The 18,681-nt window shown below is 47.1% G+C and overlaps 1 protein-coding gene across 2 annotated transcripts in view; it reads right to left on the bottom strand.

Moving 5' to 3' along the window:
• The window catches only part of TEX10 (testis expressed 10), a 646,375-nt gene that overhangs the window by 311,436 nt on the left and 316,258 nt on the right, over positions 1 to 18,681 (bottom strand). For both annotated transcript variants that reach the window (XM_069219626.1, XM_069219625.1), the window contains exon 9: positions 15,686 to 15,774. In XM_069219626.1, the coding sequence (XP_069075727.1) occupies positions 15,686 to 15,774 (89 nt within the window). The remainder of the gene's footprint in view (positions 1 to 15,685; positions 15,775 to 18,681) is intronic.

Genomic DNA, 18,681 nt, shown 5'->3' with positions numbered 1-18,681 from the left:
TGGTCCCCGCTGAGACGGTCACTCCTCCATGCTTTCTCTAATTTACCCACTGGACTTGTCCAAAAAGTGGGGCTTTGTCTGGGTAGCGGGCACCTCAACTAGCTGGAGGACCCTGGGACACTGTAACAAGAGGCCTGAGCCTTTGAGGCTCACCACCAGGTGTTACAGTACCTGTATGTGGGAGGTGTGAAGTACTTCCACCCAGGACAGGCTTTGTTTCTGGCCACCGAGAGCACAAAGGCTGTCACCCCATGTGGTCAGAAACGTGTCCAAAAGTGGCAGGCTGGCACAGACTGGTCAGTCCTGCACTAGCAGTTTGGTTAACATACAGGGGGCATCTCTAAGATGCCCTCTGGGTGCATTTTTCAATAAATCCCACACTGGCATCAATGTGGGTTGAGTGTGCTGAGACATTTAATACCAAACTTCCCAGCATTCAGTGAAGCCATTATGGAGTTGTGGAGTTTGTGATGACAACCTCCCAGACCATATACTCAATATGGCTACACTGCACTTACAATGTCTAAGAATGGATTTAGACACTGTAGGGGCATATTGCTTATGCATCTATGCCGTCAACTGTTGTATAGTGCACCCTGCTTTAGGGTTGTAAGGCCTGCTAGAGGGGTAACTTACCTATGTCACAGGCAGTGATTTGTGGGCATGGCACCCTGAGAGGGTTGCCATGTTGACTGTCTTTTTCTCCCCACCAGTGCACACAAGCTGCAAAGGTAGTGTGCATGTGCTTGGTGAGGGCCCCCCCGGTGGCATAATACATGATGTAGCCCCTAGGGACCTTCCCTGGCCACAGGGCCCTTAGTACCAGGGGTACCTTTTACAAGGGACTTAACTCTGTGCCAGTTGTGTAAGCAAAGGTACAGATTTTGGGAAAGAACGCTGGGGCCTGATTAACAGTATCCCAGCACACTCTCAGTTAAAGCTGGTATCAATATCAGGCAAAAAGTGGGGGGTAACCATGCTAATACGGGCACTTTCCTACACAACCCCCTCGCAAACGAAAGAGGATGAAACTTACCTTTCCCAAGAGAGTCTCCATTGTCTAAGTGGAAAAACCTGGAAAGTCCATCTGCATTGGCATGGGCAGTCCGAGGTCTGTGTTACACTGAAAGGTCTATTTCCTGTGGGGGTACGGACCACCTCAAAAGTTTAGGGTTCTCATCTTTCATTTCCACTAGCCATCTGAGTGGTATGTGGTCAGTTTGAACAGTAAAGTGAGTACCAAACGAACGAGTTACTTACCTTCGGTAACGACTTTTCTGGTGGATACATTAGCTACCTGTGGATTCCTCACCTCATGAATACTCCCATGGCGCCAGCATTCAACGGAAATCTTCTTACTAGTCTCTGCACGTCGACGAGGACGTCACTGTCTCGCACGCAACGCCGTCTGACGTCATACAGGCAATAAGAGGTCCTCGACGACGTGCAGACGTCAGTACCAATCATTTTTTACGTGCATGAGAACAACCAGGCAATGCAATGAAAGAGCAAGGCAACATCCATTATATTGTAAAATACACCACATTGTATGAATAACTGTAAATCTTTTTATGTACATATATATATATATATATATATATATATATATATAACTCTCTCTTTTAAAATATATACACACACCAAGTATATACATAAAGATATATACACATATACACATATATATATATAAATATATTATATATATACATCTATTGCACCCTCAAGGACCAAGAGGAGCGCACTCAAGGATTACTTGGCAAGACCATAAAGGCAACGGGGAGGCGGGTGGGACCGTGAGGAATCCACAGGTAGCTAATGTATCCACCAGAAAAGTCGTTACCGAAGGTAAGTAACTCGTTCTTCTGATGGATACAACTACCTGTGGATTCCTCACCTCATGAATAGAGTCCCAAAGCAGTACCACGCCCGGCGGTGGGTGCCTAAATGGTCAAACCAAGAAATCCTGCAGCACTGACCGTGCAAAATGGCCGTCCCTTCTAACCTCAGAATCTAAACAGTAATGTTTTGCAAAAGTGTGAAGGGACGACCAAGTTGCGGCCTTGCAGATGTCGACCACAGGAACACCTCTGGCTAAGGCCGAAGTGGCCGACTTAGCTCTGGTGGAATGAGCTCTAATGCCCTCAGGAGGATCCTTCTTTGCCAAAGAGTAACAGATTTTAATGCAAAGAACAACCCACCTGGATAGTGTTCTCTTGTGGACTGCCTTTCCTCTCCTCTTGCCCACGTATCCAATAAACAGCTGATCCTCCAGCCTGAAATCCCTTGTTCTATCGATAAAGAAGCTCAACGCTCTCTTTGGGTCCAGACGGTGCAGTCTTTCTTCCTCTTTGGAAGGATGAGGCGGAGGATAGAACGTGGACAAAGTAATTGCCTGAGCCAAATGGAAGGGTGAAACAACCTTCGGGAGGAAAGCAGCCTTGGTCCTCAACACCACCTTATCCCCATAAAAAGTTGTATAAGGGGGTTTTACTGATAAGGCCTGCAACTCACTCACTCTCCTTGCTGATGTTATAGCTATCAGGAAGACTGTTTTTAAAACCAAATACCTCAAGGGGCAAGAATGCATAGGTTCAAAAGGGGACCCCATAAGGAAAGTCAGGACTAAGGACAAATCCCATTGCGGCATAACGAATGGCTTTGGAGGATATTGATTTAGAAGACCTTTCAAGAATCTGATAACAATAGGGGATTTAAATAAAGATGGTTGGTCTGGAAGACATATGAAGGCTGACAAGGCCGATAAATAACCTTTAATGGTAGCCACTGCACAACCTTTTTGCGCCAGAGATAGAGCAAAAGACAAAATGTCCGATAGATGAGCATGTAAGGGATCAATCTGCCTCTCTCCACACCACGCAACAAATTTAGACCACCTATTAGCGTAGATAGATTTAGTGGAGTGTCGCCTGGCCGCTAATATAACATCCACTACCTCAGGCGGGAGAGAGAAGGAACTCAGGTTGCCCCGTTCAATCTCCAGGCATGTAGGTGCAGACTCTGGAGGTTGGGGTGTAGAACCTGCCCCTGCGACTGTGAGAGGAGGTCTGCCCTGAAAGGGAGACGGAGCGGCGGGCACGTTGAGAGTTGGAGAAGGTCGGAGTACCACACCCTCCTTGGCCAATCCGGAGCTATTAAGATTACTAGAGCCCGGTCTTGGCGAATCTTCCTCAATACTCGAGGAATCAAGGGTATGGGAGGAAACGCGTAAAGCAACTGGCCGCACCAGGTCATTTGAAACGCGTCCCCCAACGCTTCCTGCATCGGATACTGAAGGCTGCAGAACAACGGACAATGCGCGTTCTCTCGAGTGGCGAACAGATCTACCCGAGGAAACCCCCACTTCTGGAAGATTAAACGGACTTGATCTGGATGGAGACGCCACTCGTGGTCTGCCGAGAAGTGGCGACTGAGACTGTCCGCACGCACGTTCAAAACTCCGGCCAGATGGTTTGCTATCAAGCAAATCCGATGGTCCTTTGCCCAGGACCATAGTCGAAGAGCTTCTCTGCAGAGAAGGTACGACCCCACTCCTCCCTGCTTGTTTATGTACCACATCGTGGTAGTATTGTCCGTTAGGACCTGTACCGACTGACCACGAAGGGAAGGGAGGAAGGCCTTGAGAGCCAGACGTACAGCCCGTAACTCTAACAGATTGATGTGAAAAATCTGTTCCTCTGGAGACCAAAGACCTTTGATCTCCAGATCCCCCAGATGAGCTCCCCACCCTAGAGTGGAAGCATCCGTTATGACTGTTGTCACTGGTGGCGACTGCTGGAACGGCTTTCCTTGTGAAAGATTGTTGCTTGCAATCCACCACTTCAAATCCACAGCAGCATCTCTGGAGATCTTGACAGTACCCTCTAGATCCCCTCTGTGTTGAGACCACTGCCTTCGGAGGCACCACTGAAGAGCCCTCATGTGCCAGCGAGCATGCGTGACCAACAGAATGCAGGAGGCAAAAAGACCGAGCAGACGAAGGACCTTGAGGACTGGAACTACCGCTCCATTTCGGAACATTGGAACCAAATCCTGAATATCTTGAATCCGCTGAGGCGGAGGAAAGGCCCGACCCAATGTTGTATCCAGTACTGCCCCTATGAACAGGAGGCGCTGAGAGGGCTCTAGGTGAGATTTGGGCTCGTTCACCGAAAAGCCCAGGTCGAACAACAACTGGGTTGTTGACTGCAGATGACGCAACACAAGCTCCGGGGACTTGGCTTTGATTAACCAATCGTCCAAGTAAGGGAATACTGCTATCCCCTTCCTTCTGAGCTCTGCCGCAACCACCGACATCACCTTCGTGAAGACTCGAGGTGCTGAAGTAAGACCAAACGGAAGGACCGCAAACTGGTAGTGTTGCGATCCCACCACAAACCGGAGATACTTCCTGTGTGACTTGAGTATCGGGATATGAAAGTAAGCATCCTGCATGTCGACAGACACCATCCAGTCTTCCATGTTCAACGCCAAAAGCACCTGTGCTAGGGTCAGCATCTTGAACTTTTCCTGCTTGAGGAACCAATTCAAGATCCTCAGGTCCAGAATTGGTCTCAAACGACCATCCTTCTTGGGAATCAGGAAATACCTTGAGTAAACTCCTTGACCCCTTTCCTGCTCCGGGACCAACTCCACCGCGCCCTTTAAAAGGAGGATTTCTACCTCCTGTTCTAGCAACAGGAGGTGTTCTTGTGAACAATACGAAGGGCGGGGCGGGATGAGGGGCGGAAACTCCCGAAAGGGAAGGGTGTAGCCTTTTCCCACAACACTGAGAACCCAAGTGTCCGACGTAACAGTCTCCCATTTGGTGAGAAAATGCTGTAATCTTCCCCCTACAGGAGAGGAGTGAGTGGGAAATGGTGGAAGCCTAAGGCTGCTTCCCCTGCTGCACCCCGCCAGAGGATGAGGAAGAGGCAGAGTGCTGCTGAGAAGCTCCCCTGGTGCGGACCCTACCCCTCCCCCTAAAAGATCTATAGGGATGGGAAGAGGCAGGTTGCTGATATCTTCCCCGAAAGGAAGAGGAGGAAAAGCCACGCCCAAATCCACGAAACCTCCTGAAGAATCTGGAAGAGGCCGTGGAAGAAGGAGCTTGGAGTCCCAGCGACTTAGCCGTGGCCCTGCTCTCCTTAAACCGTTCCAAGGCCGAATCAGCCTTAGCCCCAAACAGTTTGTCCCCATCAAACGGGAGATCCAACAATGTGGACTGTACATCTGCCGAAAAGCCCGAGTTACGGAGCCAGGCCTGTCTCCTTTCCACCACAGTTGTGCCCATTGCTCTGGCTACCGAGTCGGTGGTATCCAGTCCCGTCTGGATAATTTGGGTCGCAGCAGCCTGAGCATCAGAGACAAGATCCAAAAGACCCTGGGGAAGCTCTGTAAACGAAGAGGAGATGTCATCCATCAGAGCATGAATATACCTCCCCAGGATACAGGTTGCATTGGTGGCTTTTAAAGCCAGACTGCAGGACGAAAAAATCTTCTTCGACTGCGCCTCCAGCTTTTTTAAATCTCTGTCCCCCGGCACCGTCGGAAAAGAACCAGGCGCTGACTTGGACGAACAGGAGGCCTGCACAACCAAGCTCTCCGGCGTAGGGTGCCTAGATAGGAAACCAGGATCAGTTGGAGCCGTCCGATACCTCCTGGCCACGGCTCTGTGAACTGCTGGGGAAGATGCCGGCTTCTTCCACACCTCTAAAACCGGATCCAGCAGAGCGTCATTAAAAGGTAATAGAGGCTCCGCCGCGGCTGAGGCCGGATGCAACACCTCTGTCAAAAGGTTTTGTTTCGCCTCCACCACCGGCAAAGGCAGGTCCAAAAAACTAGCTGCCTTCCGTACCACTGTATGAAAGGAAGCAGCTTCCTCGGTATATTCCCCCGGGGACGAAAGGTCCCACTCAGGGGAAGTGTCCAGCCCACTGGCCGACTCCAGTCCACGCAGCCCATCACCCGAGTCCTCTAGCTCTCCTTCCTCTAGGGCTCGTTGGTACTCCTGCTCCTCTAGTACCCGGAGAGCACGCCTCCTTGAATGCAGTCGTTGCTCAATCCGCGGAGTCGACAATACCTCCGCCGAAGTCGGAGATCGGCGCCGATCTTCCGAAGCCACCGACGCCGCATCCGGCGCCACAGGTAACTTCGGCGCCGACTGAAGAGCAGATGAAACGGATGGACCCACGGGAGTCACAGGCCGAAATCTCGACGTCGACGGGATGGAAATCCCTGGGGCCAATCCCTCCGAAGCCATCGGAGCGGCCACCGGCGCCGACACTGGCGCCGAGCCCACGTTCCCAAACGGGAGAAAGGGCATAAAGGGTGCCGGCCGAAGAGGCGCAGGATCACCCAAAGAAAAGGCCAAAGGCCCAGCCGGAGCACCCCCTGGAGCCATCTGTTGGAAGATGGCATACATCGCATTCAAGAATGCGGAACTATCGGCTCCAGGGGTGGGAAAAGCCGGATACTGGGGTGCCTGACTCGGAGGCGACCCCGACCTCGGCGTCTGCGCCGGAGAAAACACTTGAGGCTCCAATACCTCAATCACCGACGCCTGTCCAGGCGAAGTTGGAGACGCCGGAGAGAGCAACGGCGTCGAAGGATGCGGCGTCACCGTGGGGCTGACCTCCCATGTCCTCCGGCGCCGATCCGGAGACCTGGAACGAGCCTCCCTTGAATGACGCCGAGATTCTCTACGGCGCCGGGAGTCTCGATGACGCCGATGTCTTGGAGAAGACTTTTTCTTGTGATGCTTCTCCTTTGACTTGGCCATAAACAGCTTCGCCTCGCGTTCTTTAAGGGCCTTCGGATTCATGTGCTGACACGAATCACAAGTCGAGACGTCGTGGTCGGAGCTCAAACACCAAAGGCAATCGGAATGAGGATCCGTCACCGACATCTTGCCTCCACACTCACGACAAGGCTTAAATCCAGACTTTCTCTGCGACATTATTTCCACAGAGAAAGAGTACGCAGCAAGATATACACTGTAACCGCAAGAGTAACAGTTGCTCCCTCGAAGATAACCGTTTCGAATGCATGGAAAAAAGGGAACTGACGTCTGCACGTCGTCGAGGACCTCTTATTGCCTGTATGACGTCAGACGGCGTCGCGTGCGAGACAGTGACGTCCTCGTCGACGTGCAGAGACTAGTAAGAAGATTTCCGTCGAATGCTGGCGCCATGGGAGTATTCATGAGGTGAGGAATCCACAGGTAGTTGTATCCATCAGAAAAGTATGGTCTCAGCTTTTTCAGGGATAAAACCAGAGCAAAGGCCTCCCTCTCTCAATGGCACTCGAACGTTGCTCCCATGGGAGTAACCTCTGGCTAATTAAAGCAACAGGTTGGTCAAGGCCATCATCATTGGTTTGGGATAGGACTGCTCCTATCCCATGTTCAGAGGCATCTGTCCGCACAATTAACTGCCTAGAATAATCTGAAGCTTTGAGAACTGGTGCTGAGCACATTCCCTCCTTCAGGGTGTCAAATGCCTTCTGACAGCTAAGTTTACCTTTTTGAGCATTTCCTTGGAGGTCAATTCTGTGAGGGGAGTCACAATGGATCCATGCCCCATCACAAACCTCCTGTAGTAACCAGTCAAGCCAAGGAATGCCCTGACTTGAGTCTGGGTTTTTGGAGCTTCCAAGTCCAGAATGGCCTGGATCTTGGGTTGTAAAGGTTGCACTTGGTCTCCAACTACAAGGTGGCCCAAGTATAGAACTGTGCCCTGCACTATTTGGTACTGTGATGGCTTACTACTGAGGCCCGCTGCTTGCAAGGCCTGCAAAACCTTCCTCAGTGATCTTGGCAGGTGGAGCTAAAGACAGCAATATTATCAATATATGCTGCACTAAAGGACTCCAAGCCAGCAAGGATCTGATTCACCAACCTCTGGAAGGTGGCAGGAGCATTCCGTAAGACAAAGGGCATCACAGTAAACTGATAATGCCCATCAGGTGTAGAGAATGATGTATTTTCCTTTGCTCCAGATGCCATCCTTATTTGCAAGTATCCTGAAGTCAAAGGTAGTAAGGATTTTGACTGCACCTAATTTGTCAATCAGTTCATCAGCTCTTGGTACAGGGTGAGCATTGTTCTCGGTGACGGAGTTGAAACCCCTATAGTCCAGACAGAACCTCATTTTGCTCTTGCCATCTTTTGAATGAGGTTTGGGGACAAAGACCTCTGGGATAGCCCAGGGACTGTCAGAGTGCGCAATAATCCCTAAATCCAGCATCTTGTGGACTTCCACGTACATGCTCTCTTTGACTTGGTAAGACTGTCTGTATATTTTGGTTTTGACAGGTAAACTGTCTCCTGTGCCCACATCATGGGTACACAGGTGAGTCTGTCCAGGGGTCAAAGATAAGAGCCCAGCAAACTGTTGTAGGGCTTGCCTGCAGTCAGGCAGTGAGGGTGTCTGAATAAACCACTCCATCATCTGACCCATCTTTAGGGTCATTTGAGAGGAGGTCAGGGAGAGGTTCACTCTCTGCTTCCTGCTCAGCAGTAACCATCAGCATTGTTACATCTGCCCTGTCAGAAAAGAGCTTTAGGTGGTTCACATGGATCACCCTCTTGGGTGTCTTGCTGGGGCCCAGATCCACCAGGTAGGTGACCTAACTCTTTCTCTAGGATAGGGTGAGGACCACTCCATCTGTCCTGAAGTGCCCTGGGAGCTACAGGCTCCAGAACCCATACCTTGTGACCTGGTTCCAATTCTACTAGTGCAGCCTTTTGATCATACCACTGCTTCTGGAGCTGTTGGCTTGCCTCAAGCTTTTTGGATGCATTTTCCTTGTTTTCAGCCATCCTAGAGCGGAGGTCAAGCACATAGTCCACCACATCTTGTTTAGGCTCATGGAGCGGTCTCTCCCAGCATTCTTTAGCAAGTGCCAGCGCTACCCTTTCAGGGTGGCCAAGCAGAAGTTCAAAGGGGGGAAATCCCTATTCCCTTCTGAGGCACCTCACTGTAAGCAAAAAGCAGGCATGGCAGGAGGACATCCCCTCTTCTTTGGAATTTTTCAGGGAGCCCCATGATCATGCCCTTCGATGTCTTGTTGAATCTCTCAACAAGTCCTTTGGTTTGTGGATGGTATGGTGTGGTGAATTTTTAGGTCATCCCACACTCATTCCCACGTGTTTTAGGTAAGCGGACATGAAGTCTGTGCCTCTGTCAGAAACCACCTACTTAGGAAACTCTACTCTGGTACAACATACCAATCAGGGCCTTGGCTACTACAGGGGCTGTAGTAGACCTGAACGGAATTGCTTCAGGGTATCTGGTAGCATGATCCACTACTACCAGTATGTATTGGTTCCCTGAGACTGCGGGTAGCTCAAGTGGACCCACAAAGTCCACACCAGTCCTTTTAAAGGGAACCCCCACCACAGGAACTGGAATGAGGGGGGCCTTGGGTGGCCACCGGTCTTACTATTGGCTTGACAGGTGACACAGGAGCTACAAAACTCCTTCACCTTTTGGGACATATTGGGCCAATAGAAGTGCTTGACAAAACAACTCCATGTTTTTGTTTGTCCCAAATGCCCAGCTACGGGAACGTCATGGGCCAAAGTTAGGATAGACTCCCTAAACTGCTGAGGCACTACCACTCTCCTGGTTGCACCAGGTTTGGGGTCTTTGGCCTCAGTGTAAAGGAGTCCATCTTCCCAACAGACCCTGTGGGAGCCACTGACATCTCCCTTTTCCAGTACAGCTGCTTGCTGCCTCAGTCCTTCAAGAGTGGGACAAGCCTTTTGTTGTCCCTGGCTAAGCTGTTCCCTTGAGGGTCCCCCTGGGCCCAAGATCTCTACAGCTCCATGGACTCAATCCCCTCATGGGATAAGACATCTTCCCGAGAAGAGAGGTCTTGCTTCTTTTGCAGTTCCGTGGCTGGTCCCCCAGTCCTCTTGCCTTTTTTCTTAGAAAGGAGGGCCATTTTTCCAGGCTCCAACACTTCTTTTTCACACTGTGCTCTCCTCTGTGCTCTTGTTTTCACACACACCAGTTCAGAGATTCCCAGCATGGCTTTTGCGCTCTACCTCAGCCCAAGCCAAAGACTCCAGATCTTTCCCTAGCAAGCATTCCACTGGGATTGCAGAAGAGACCACGACCTGTTTCCGGCCAGCAACCCCTCCTCATTCTAAAGTCACCATAGCCATGGGATGGACTTTAGTTACACTGTCAGCACTGGTGACTGGATAAGTTTGTCCAGCCAGATTCTGTCCCATTTATTAAGAGATGCTGCATGTATTTATGCATGTTAGGCGGCCAGATAGGTGGCTGCATTCACCCCACCCTCAGAGACTAGAGTAGTTTCAGTGTAGACCCGGATTTGTTCTGGGCACACTGTTGATCCCACATGGAGACTGGCTATACCAGTACTAACTGGAGCAGTGCTAGGGGGATTCTTTTTGGGAAAGGCCAAGTCTCCACTTTGGTGTTCATGCTGTTTACAGCTGTGAACCAGGCCTTCTTGGGATTAAAGTTTTTACCCTTGTATCCACTTGTGGACTGTGAAGAGGCTCGGGCCCAGCCTCCTGTGCAGGTTTTTGGGGCCCTTGTGAAGACTCTGCTTTTTGTCCTTAGGTGTCACACCACACTTCCCTTGGGGAGGCTTTGTGACCCCTTTCTTTTGGTCACCCCCAGTGGAAGTCTTGGACACCCTTGTGTTGACCCAATGGTCTGCCTTCTTTCCCAATTCTAGGTCTACCAGATACTGATGCCACCTGTCATTGAGGTAGTTACTTAAAAGATGCTCTTTCATAAACAAAATATAAAGCTCATCATAGTCATGCATTCCACTGCTGGTTATCCAACCATCTAGTATTTTCACTGAGTAGCCTAAAAAAATCAACCCGCGATTGGCTCTAGGTTTTGTGAGCCCCCCTGAACCTAATTCTATAATCCTCAGAGTTTAATCCAAAGCCCTCAATCATGGTAGCCTTCATGTGGTCAAAAGATTCAGCATCTGCATCAGTGAATATGGGGAGTCTAGCCCCACACTTACCAGTAAACAGTTCCCAAAGGAGAGCTCTCCAGTTAGATCTGTTTATTTTCTGGTTGCACATGCTCTCCCAAAAGCTGTGAACCATTTGGTGATATCATCACCCTCTTTATATTTTGAGACAATCCCTTTGGCGATTGTTAGGATATCAGTATTCTCTCTGACCCTATTTAAGTTGCTGGCAACATTAGTGGGTGCTAGGCCCATTTCTGCTCTCTCCCTCTTTATATCTAGGAGCTGTTGCTCCAAAGCTAATCTTTTGGCCATCCTTGCTAAAAGAAGGTCCTCTTGATTAACACTGTTTTCAATGTTCCCTGAGGAGCTGGACACCCCTGTGGAAGATCCTGTGAGCACTATTCTTGGACATATGGACCTTGGGGCCCTGATCTCCCTAGTTAGGTGAGGAATGGAGAGTTCATCCTCCTCAGCTCCAAACCTCTTCCCTATCTGGGGGGAGGGGGGGTCTTCCTCCTCAGCAGGTTGATCCATTCTATACTCTGTCAAGAGCTCCTGGAGCTTGACCTTGGTAGGGTTGAAACCTGTTCTAATCTTTTTCAGATGGAGATGGACCGTGGCTCTCCCATCCTTAGATGAAGATAAGGGGTGAGGTTGAGGTGCACAAACATTTTCTCTGAGCTGCTCATTATGTTACTAAAGTTGGGGATTACTTTTAGGAACTAAAAACTACTTCTAGTTACCAACGCCTAACTTAAAATAATTTTTAAATCTGAAAAGAAATGCTAAATGTACTTTACCAAGGCCCTAGCAGGACTTTAAAAAAAATTAGAAAAATTTGCTAAATTCTCAAATCTGTTTTGAAAAGCAATTTTGGAATTTACTCGTGTGATCAGGTACTGGCTGAGTAGTCCTGCAAATGCAAAGTTGTAGACCCCACCGATGATCCATGAATGTAGGAGGCAGGCTTTGTAAATACCACATCAAAATGAGATATAGTGTGCACAGAGTCCAGGGGTTCCCCAGAGGCTTAACAGAGGCTAAAGTAGGTAACACTAATGAGCTCTCGTGTGGTAGAGCAAATGGGCTTATCAGAGGATAGTGCAAAGCATTTGTTGTATACAGACAGACAAATAGACAAAGCACACATTCAATGATTTAATTTCAGACCAATTGTTTTTATATAGCAAAAATATCTTTTGGTAATTTATTTCTAGAATCACAAGATTCAAGTTGCAGGTAAGTACACAAATAAATATTTCACATATGTGTCAATCACACTTTGATTAGGATTAGTAAAGTGTACAGTTTTTCAAATACATGGCAATAATCTGTTTTAAAAGTTGACAGTGCAATTTTCAGAAACAGTTCCTGGAGGGAAGAAAGGTTAGTACATTTTACAGGTAAGTACAAGACTTACAGTACCAGTCTCTGGGGGTGAGGAAGTCCACAGTCTGGGGTTCAAGATAACTCCAAACACCCACCAGCAGCAACACAGTGCCGGCCGGGTGCAGAGATCAAAGATGAGGCAAATTTAACATGGGCTCCTAGGGAGAGTGGGGGCACTTGGAATCAGGCCTGCTTGCAGGTAAGTACCCACGTCTCCAAAGATCAGACCTGGGGGATTTAGAGGAGCACCAGGGCGCCACAGGTTAGCACCAAACGCACACCCTCAGTGGCACACGAGAGGCCAGGTGCAGGGTGTAAACACAGCCTCTGGCTTCCACTGCTTTTCTATGAGGGGACCCTGGGGGTCACTTAGATGCTGCAGGCTGAGTCCAGGGGGTCAGTTCCGGAAAACAGGGTAGACAAGTAGGAGGACCGCCTGCTGAACGTTGCTGCACCAGAGATTTGGCTCCCCAAGGCCAGGGGGCTGCGGGTGCAGTGTACCTTTTGACTTCGGGTATCTTCATTCTGTGCTTTCGCGGTCAGGGGGGTCCTCTGGATTCACACTGTAGGTGCCGTCATGGAGGACAGGAGAGGTCAAGCCAGACTGGGTACTTGCTCCGAATCGCCATGGGATCCTCTCTAGTCAGTTTGGCCACCTGGTGGGTGTCGGGTGCAGAGTGGTCAGGACTCAAAGATCAGGGGAGGCTCTGGAGTCCTTAGGTGTTGTTTCCTATTGGCAGGGCCGCGGTCTACGGGAAGTCTTGGTCCTCTGTGGTACAGGTAGTCCTCTGGAAGCTTGGCAGAGGTTGCTGGACCCGCAGGACTAATCATTTTCTTTTGCAGGGTTTTTGAAGCAGGAGACAGGCTAGTAGGGCTGGGACCAAGTCAAGTTTTAGTCTTCCTTCTTTGCTGGGGTTTCAGCTTAGCAGTCCTTCTCTCTTCTTTCTTCTTGTGAGGTTGCCAGGAATCTGACAAACTGGGTTCCGGGGAGCCCTTAAACCCTGGATTTAGGGGCATTACAGGGGTCAGAAGGCAGTAGCCAATGGCAACTGTCCTTCAGGGTGGCTACGTGCCCTTCCTGTGTCCACTCCCTTTGGCGTGAGGGACAAAGACCTAACCCTACTGGTCCCTGTCCTCCAAACTAAGATGGAGGATTTTGCAAGGAATGGGTCACCTCAGCTCTGGACACCTTAGGGGTGGTCCCAGCTGAGGCGGTCACTGCTCCATGCTTTCCCTAATTTTCCCACCAGACTTGCCGCCAAAAGTGGGGTTTTGTCCAGAGTGTGGTGAACTCAACTAGTTGGAGTGCCCTGTGGGACTGTAACAAGAGGTGTGAAGTACCTCCACCAAGGACAGGCTTTGTTTCTGGCCACCGACAGCACAAAGGCTTTCACCCCATCCGGTCAGAAACTTGTCTGAAAGTGGTAGGCTGGCACATACCTGCACTAGCAATTTGGGTAACATACAGGGGACATCTCTAAGATGCCCTCTGGGTGCAATTTTCAATCAATCCCACCCTGTCATCAGTGCGGGTTGATTGTGCTGGGTTGTTTGATACCAAACTTCCCAGTATTCAATGAAGCCACTAGAACCCTAGTACAAGGATCAGGGTAGGGTCCTACTTCTCTGAATGCTGGGAGTGGGGAAGAAGTACTTTGCAGGGCTGTCCATTGTCACCATTGCTGTTTGCTCTGGCTTTGGTGCCTCTAGTGATTAGGGTTTGACGGGACTTGTCTCAGTGGGGCATAAAGGTCGGTGCGACAAGACACCTTGTGTTGCCTTGTGTGTGGACGATGTATTGTTTTATCTCAGAGCACTTCAGGAGTCGCTTGAAGAGCTCTTGCTTATTTTGGATGATTTTGGAGCAGTTTTGGGGCTGTGCATCAACAGGAGGAAATCGCTGCTGCTTTCAATGGTGGCGCTGGTCGGATCCCTGCAAGAGGACCTTGCTGACTTGGGTCTCCGGTGGGAGCTTGATAGGTTTTGATACCTGTGAATTATGGTCGCTCACACAAAGAAGGCCCAGGTGCAATATAATACGTGCTGAGTCTTGTACTCCCTGCGAACCTCGGTTGCTTTCTGGTACACCCAGCCGCTGTTGCTTATGGGCAGGATTGCTTTCTCTAAGATGGTACTCCTTAACACGTTTTCTTTATATGATACAGCACTCCCTTAGCCCTCTCCGCTTGGGTCTTCAGGAAATTGGACTCCCTGCTTGTTTCACTGTTATGGGCAGGCGGGCGCAGTAGGGTGGCCAGGGCTACACTAAAGAGAAGTTATGAGGTTGGAGGTGCCGCAACTGGAGTTTTATTACTTTGCAGCAGTTACGCAGCATGTGGCCCTATTGCTGGAAGAAGGAAGTGATTGGGAAAAATGTTTGTTGAAAGGGGCTGTGGGAGGTAAGGACCTATTGGTGTTCTTAATGGAGGGATAAGAGGTGTCGGTTGACTGACCTTATGTGGTCAGGCAGACGGCCCAAGTGTGGCAGCGGGTGCTAAATGTGGTACTTTGTAAGGCACCCTTTCATTGGTAATTGCTAGTATTGATATTTACTCTGATTAGGTGCTTGGAGACTAACATGACCCATCCTGCATGGTAGAAGAACAGTTGTGGTAATTGGTGTGATTAACATCCAGACAAGACGTTTATCTCCTTTGAGGATGCTCAGATGGAATTCAGAGCGGGAACTGGACATTTTCTACATTATGCAAGCCTAGCTGAGTTCACGTGACAGACCTGGGTGACGTCCCCAGCAACCCCTCCTGTGTTAGGCACACTGAGGGTCATGTTGCCTGTGGAATGGGGGGGGCATCTGATATCTTTGCTATATAAGGCATTGAGAGCTAATGTAGCACACGGGTCGTTGCGGGCTCGCGAGGTCTGGGAGTCAGACTTGGGCAAACCTATGGCAGATGAAGTCTAGGCAAGAGTGTGCGCTCTGACTAGGACAGTTTCTGCTACCATGCGTTTTAAGCTCATTCATTTTAACTTCCTTCACTGCACTTACGTGACACCTTTACAATCAGAATGTTGATACTGATGGTTAGAGACGTGATTGTTCGCTCCTAATCTAACGCTCTTTATAGTTCGCCTGGTTGCTGCACTTCCCTGTTATTCCAATGTCATTGTGTGGACTAATAATTACATATGAACCTCATATGTGCAGTACTGTGCCTTGCTTTCAGGGAATTGTTCAGATTGGCAAACTACCATTCTATTCATGTACAACCTTCTTCCAGCACCTAAGTTTTCACACAACGTCTATGTGATGTTGTTTATTCATTTTGAAGCTGAATAAAAAAAGATTTTAAAAAAGGATGCACATTACCTGCTAGAGTGGAAAACAAAAAGCTGAAATAATCCACATCACTCATTATGCTACTTTCTACTGAGCTCGTCCATCCTGAAAACGTAGATCTACAACAAACAATGAGTAGATTATGAAACAACTTAAGTGACTTAAAACTTTAAAAGATGGCTTAAAACCAGCATGTACATTTATTTCAACATAAACACACGACAGTGGTATAGATGGATTTCATAAACTGGTGTTCGAGGACAATAATATTTTAATAAAGTCCAACAAAATCATTAATTTAAATAAACATGAAATACAACCATTCTAGATATTGTATGAAGAAGAATCCATTATTTTCAGAAATGTTGATAAGGTTGGGTCTATTGATGTGACTAATATTAAAGATTATCATTTGCTATCTTGCAATTAACTTGGTGATAACGGAACAACAAAAGATCAAACATGGATTAATTAACAAACGCTCACAACAAGTTACAACTCTATTGTATTACACTGGAAAGGAAAAACATTGGCAGAATATAAAAACCTTCCATCACCTAAAAAAAGAGCAAAAACTAGCCATCATAGCCAAGAAAGGTGTTTAAGTAAATAGGTTGGCACAAAGGAGAAACTGTAGTTACTGTACACTTCCCCAAGGAATTACAAATGTGGCAACTGCATCTGCTGCCCATATATAGGAAACAAAATCAGTACTTTCAATGACTGCAGAAATATTAAGATATTGTACATATATTGCTTTATAAAATGCAACACATCATACTGTATAGTTCTTATTAGATGTATATGAACGTTTACAACATGTTGGTTGTAAAAAAATAAGCACTTAAGACCAGACTTAAGGAACACCTTGGTTCCTTTAAAGAATAATGATACAAAATTCCCACTTGCTAATTCATTAACAACCATCATAGTACACCAAGCCATCAGAAATACATAGGACAGGAATCGTGTATAATCAAGGGGGGGGGCAACAGGGAACTAATGTTACAAGTGAAAGAAGCATTCTAGATACATTACCCTAAAACTGGTTATACTCGGACAATCAGCTTAACTGTTTTCTCTACCAAGAGTTTCCTTTAAACTTCTGACTGGTGTGATTAAAAATTGTCATATGGATAACTGACATTTGATGATGAGCTGTTTAATATGTCCTTTGAGGATGGTTGGACTTAATATTTTAGATGATCATGGGTACAACAGAACCAACAGGAATTCACTAAAGTATTATCTTTCCATACACCTTTTGTGTGAATAAGATATTCTTAAAATACATACTAATGACTTCAACAAGATTCATACACCAATGCTGAAATATGGAGTTAAAAATAACTAAAATGTATGACAATACTTTCCGGCACACAGTACCATAGATGGAGTGCGCAAAAACTGTGTTTAAGGGCCAGAAGGTAACGGGCTAAGTTTGGTCCAGATAAATGCTGTGCCCAATGGAAATTAGCTAAATATTCAAGGACATGAGGACAGACACTTACAGGTATACAATTTTGTCTGAGGCATATTTCCATGTCATGTTCTTCCAATTAAGTTAACCAGATCCTAAATAAATATATGTATGTCATACCAAGAACAGATTGTATGCAAGTTAAAATATAAATAACAAAACAAACAAAAAAACAATGGTAACTGAACTAATTTAAATTACAAAGTAAACCCCAGCAAATACCTGGGATGGTACCCTAACAAAATGAATGGTGATGCCGCCAGGAGTTCAGCACCAAAAGTTATTCTTGAACAACAAAAAGTAGGTAATTGGGAGGTAACACCCATTAAAACGTCCATTAAAAGAAAACAATCCAGGTAGTAAGTAGAAACAAAAAGAAAAAAAGTAGAATCTATCAATAATGACCGATTATAAAGAGGAAATAAGAATAAGTAAAAAAAAAAAAAAAGGACAACAGGATTTCAATAAAGAGGAGGTATATGTTTTATCATTGTGATTTTTACAACTAAGCTAGAGTGCTCATTTGACCAAATAAGAAACACGCACGTAAAAATGGGTTATTTAAAGTGTTATCATTGTATGTCTTATAGCCTTGAAAAAGCGGGGTGCCACAAGAAACATTGGCAACTACAAACAACAAAATAAACTGAAGTGTACAATTGGGGATTGACAAAATGGGGAAAAACATTAGGATAAATGTGATAATGAAATAAAATGGATGTTTAAGTGGCCTTCTTTTTGAACTTTCATATTATGAAAAAATGAAAACATTCTATAACCAACACAGGCAGGCAGAAAGGTGTTACACAGCACTCCAATTCAATTACATGCAAAAATGGTATAAGCACAGAATAATCTTATGCTAAACTAAAATTATGACACCAGCCAAGAACTGCTGTATCATTCTTACAACACTGAAGCCTTGCATGGGGCTACTAAGAAAGCAAACCCCTTTATGCATGAATTTAGTGGAATTCCCCACTTTGCATGATATTTAAAACTTTTTGTTGACATTTAAAATCTTATTTATAATTCAGGCACAGCTTACATTATAAACAGCTGAGCACCAATAAATGCAGTCCTCCCATACCAAACCTATTATCCCACTACACTTACACAATCAAATACTCTGCTATATGGTACAGAAAAATACCAGCCTTGTGTTATTCCGCCCATGAATTACAGTCATCATGGCAAATTTTCACTAGAATATACACATTTATCAATATTCTACCCACATATCCATAGGTCTTTGTTTCGATGGGCTAATAGTACAAAACGTACAAGTTACTTACCTTCGGTAACAAAATATCTGGTAGAGTCATATTCTAGTTGCAGATTCCTTACCTTAGAATTTCCCCCAGGTGTCAGACTGGATCCGGAGATTTTTCTTCAAGCAATACCCTTGCACGTGGGTAGGTGGCGTCGGTCAACTCTGACGGTGTCGTTGGAGTCATAGTCGCCGTGATGATGTTGGGAATAGTACAGAGACGCTGCCTCAGTGCAATGACATCAGTTTATTTTAAAGACTTTCCACGACAAAGCA

Source organism: Pleurodeles waltl, chromosome 2_2 (assembly GCF_031143425.1).
Source record: "Pleurodeles waltl isolate 20211129_DDA chromosome 2_2, aPleWal1.hap1.20221129, whole genome shotgun sequence".
Taxonomy (NCBI): Eukaryota; Metazoa; Chordata; class Amphibia; order Caudata; family Salamandridae; genus Pleurodeles; species Pleurodeles waltl.
Note: the sequence above shows the minus strand (reverse complement) of the source record. Positions and strands in the feature narration are given on the sequence as shown.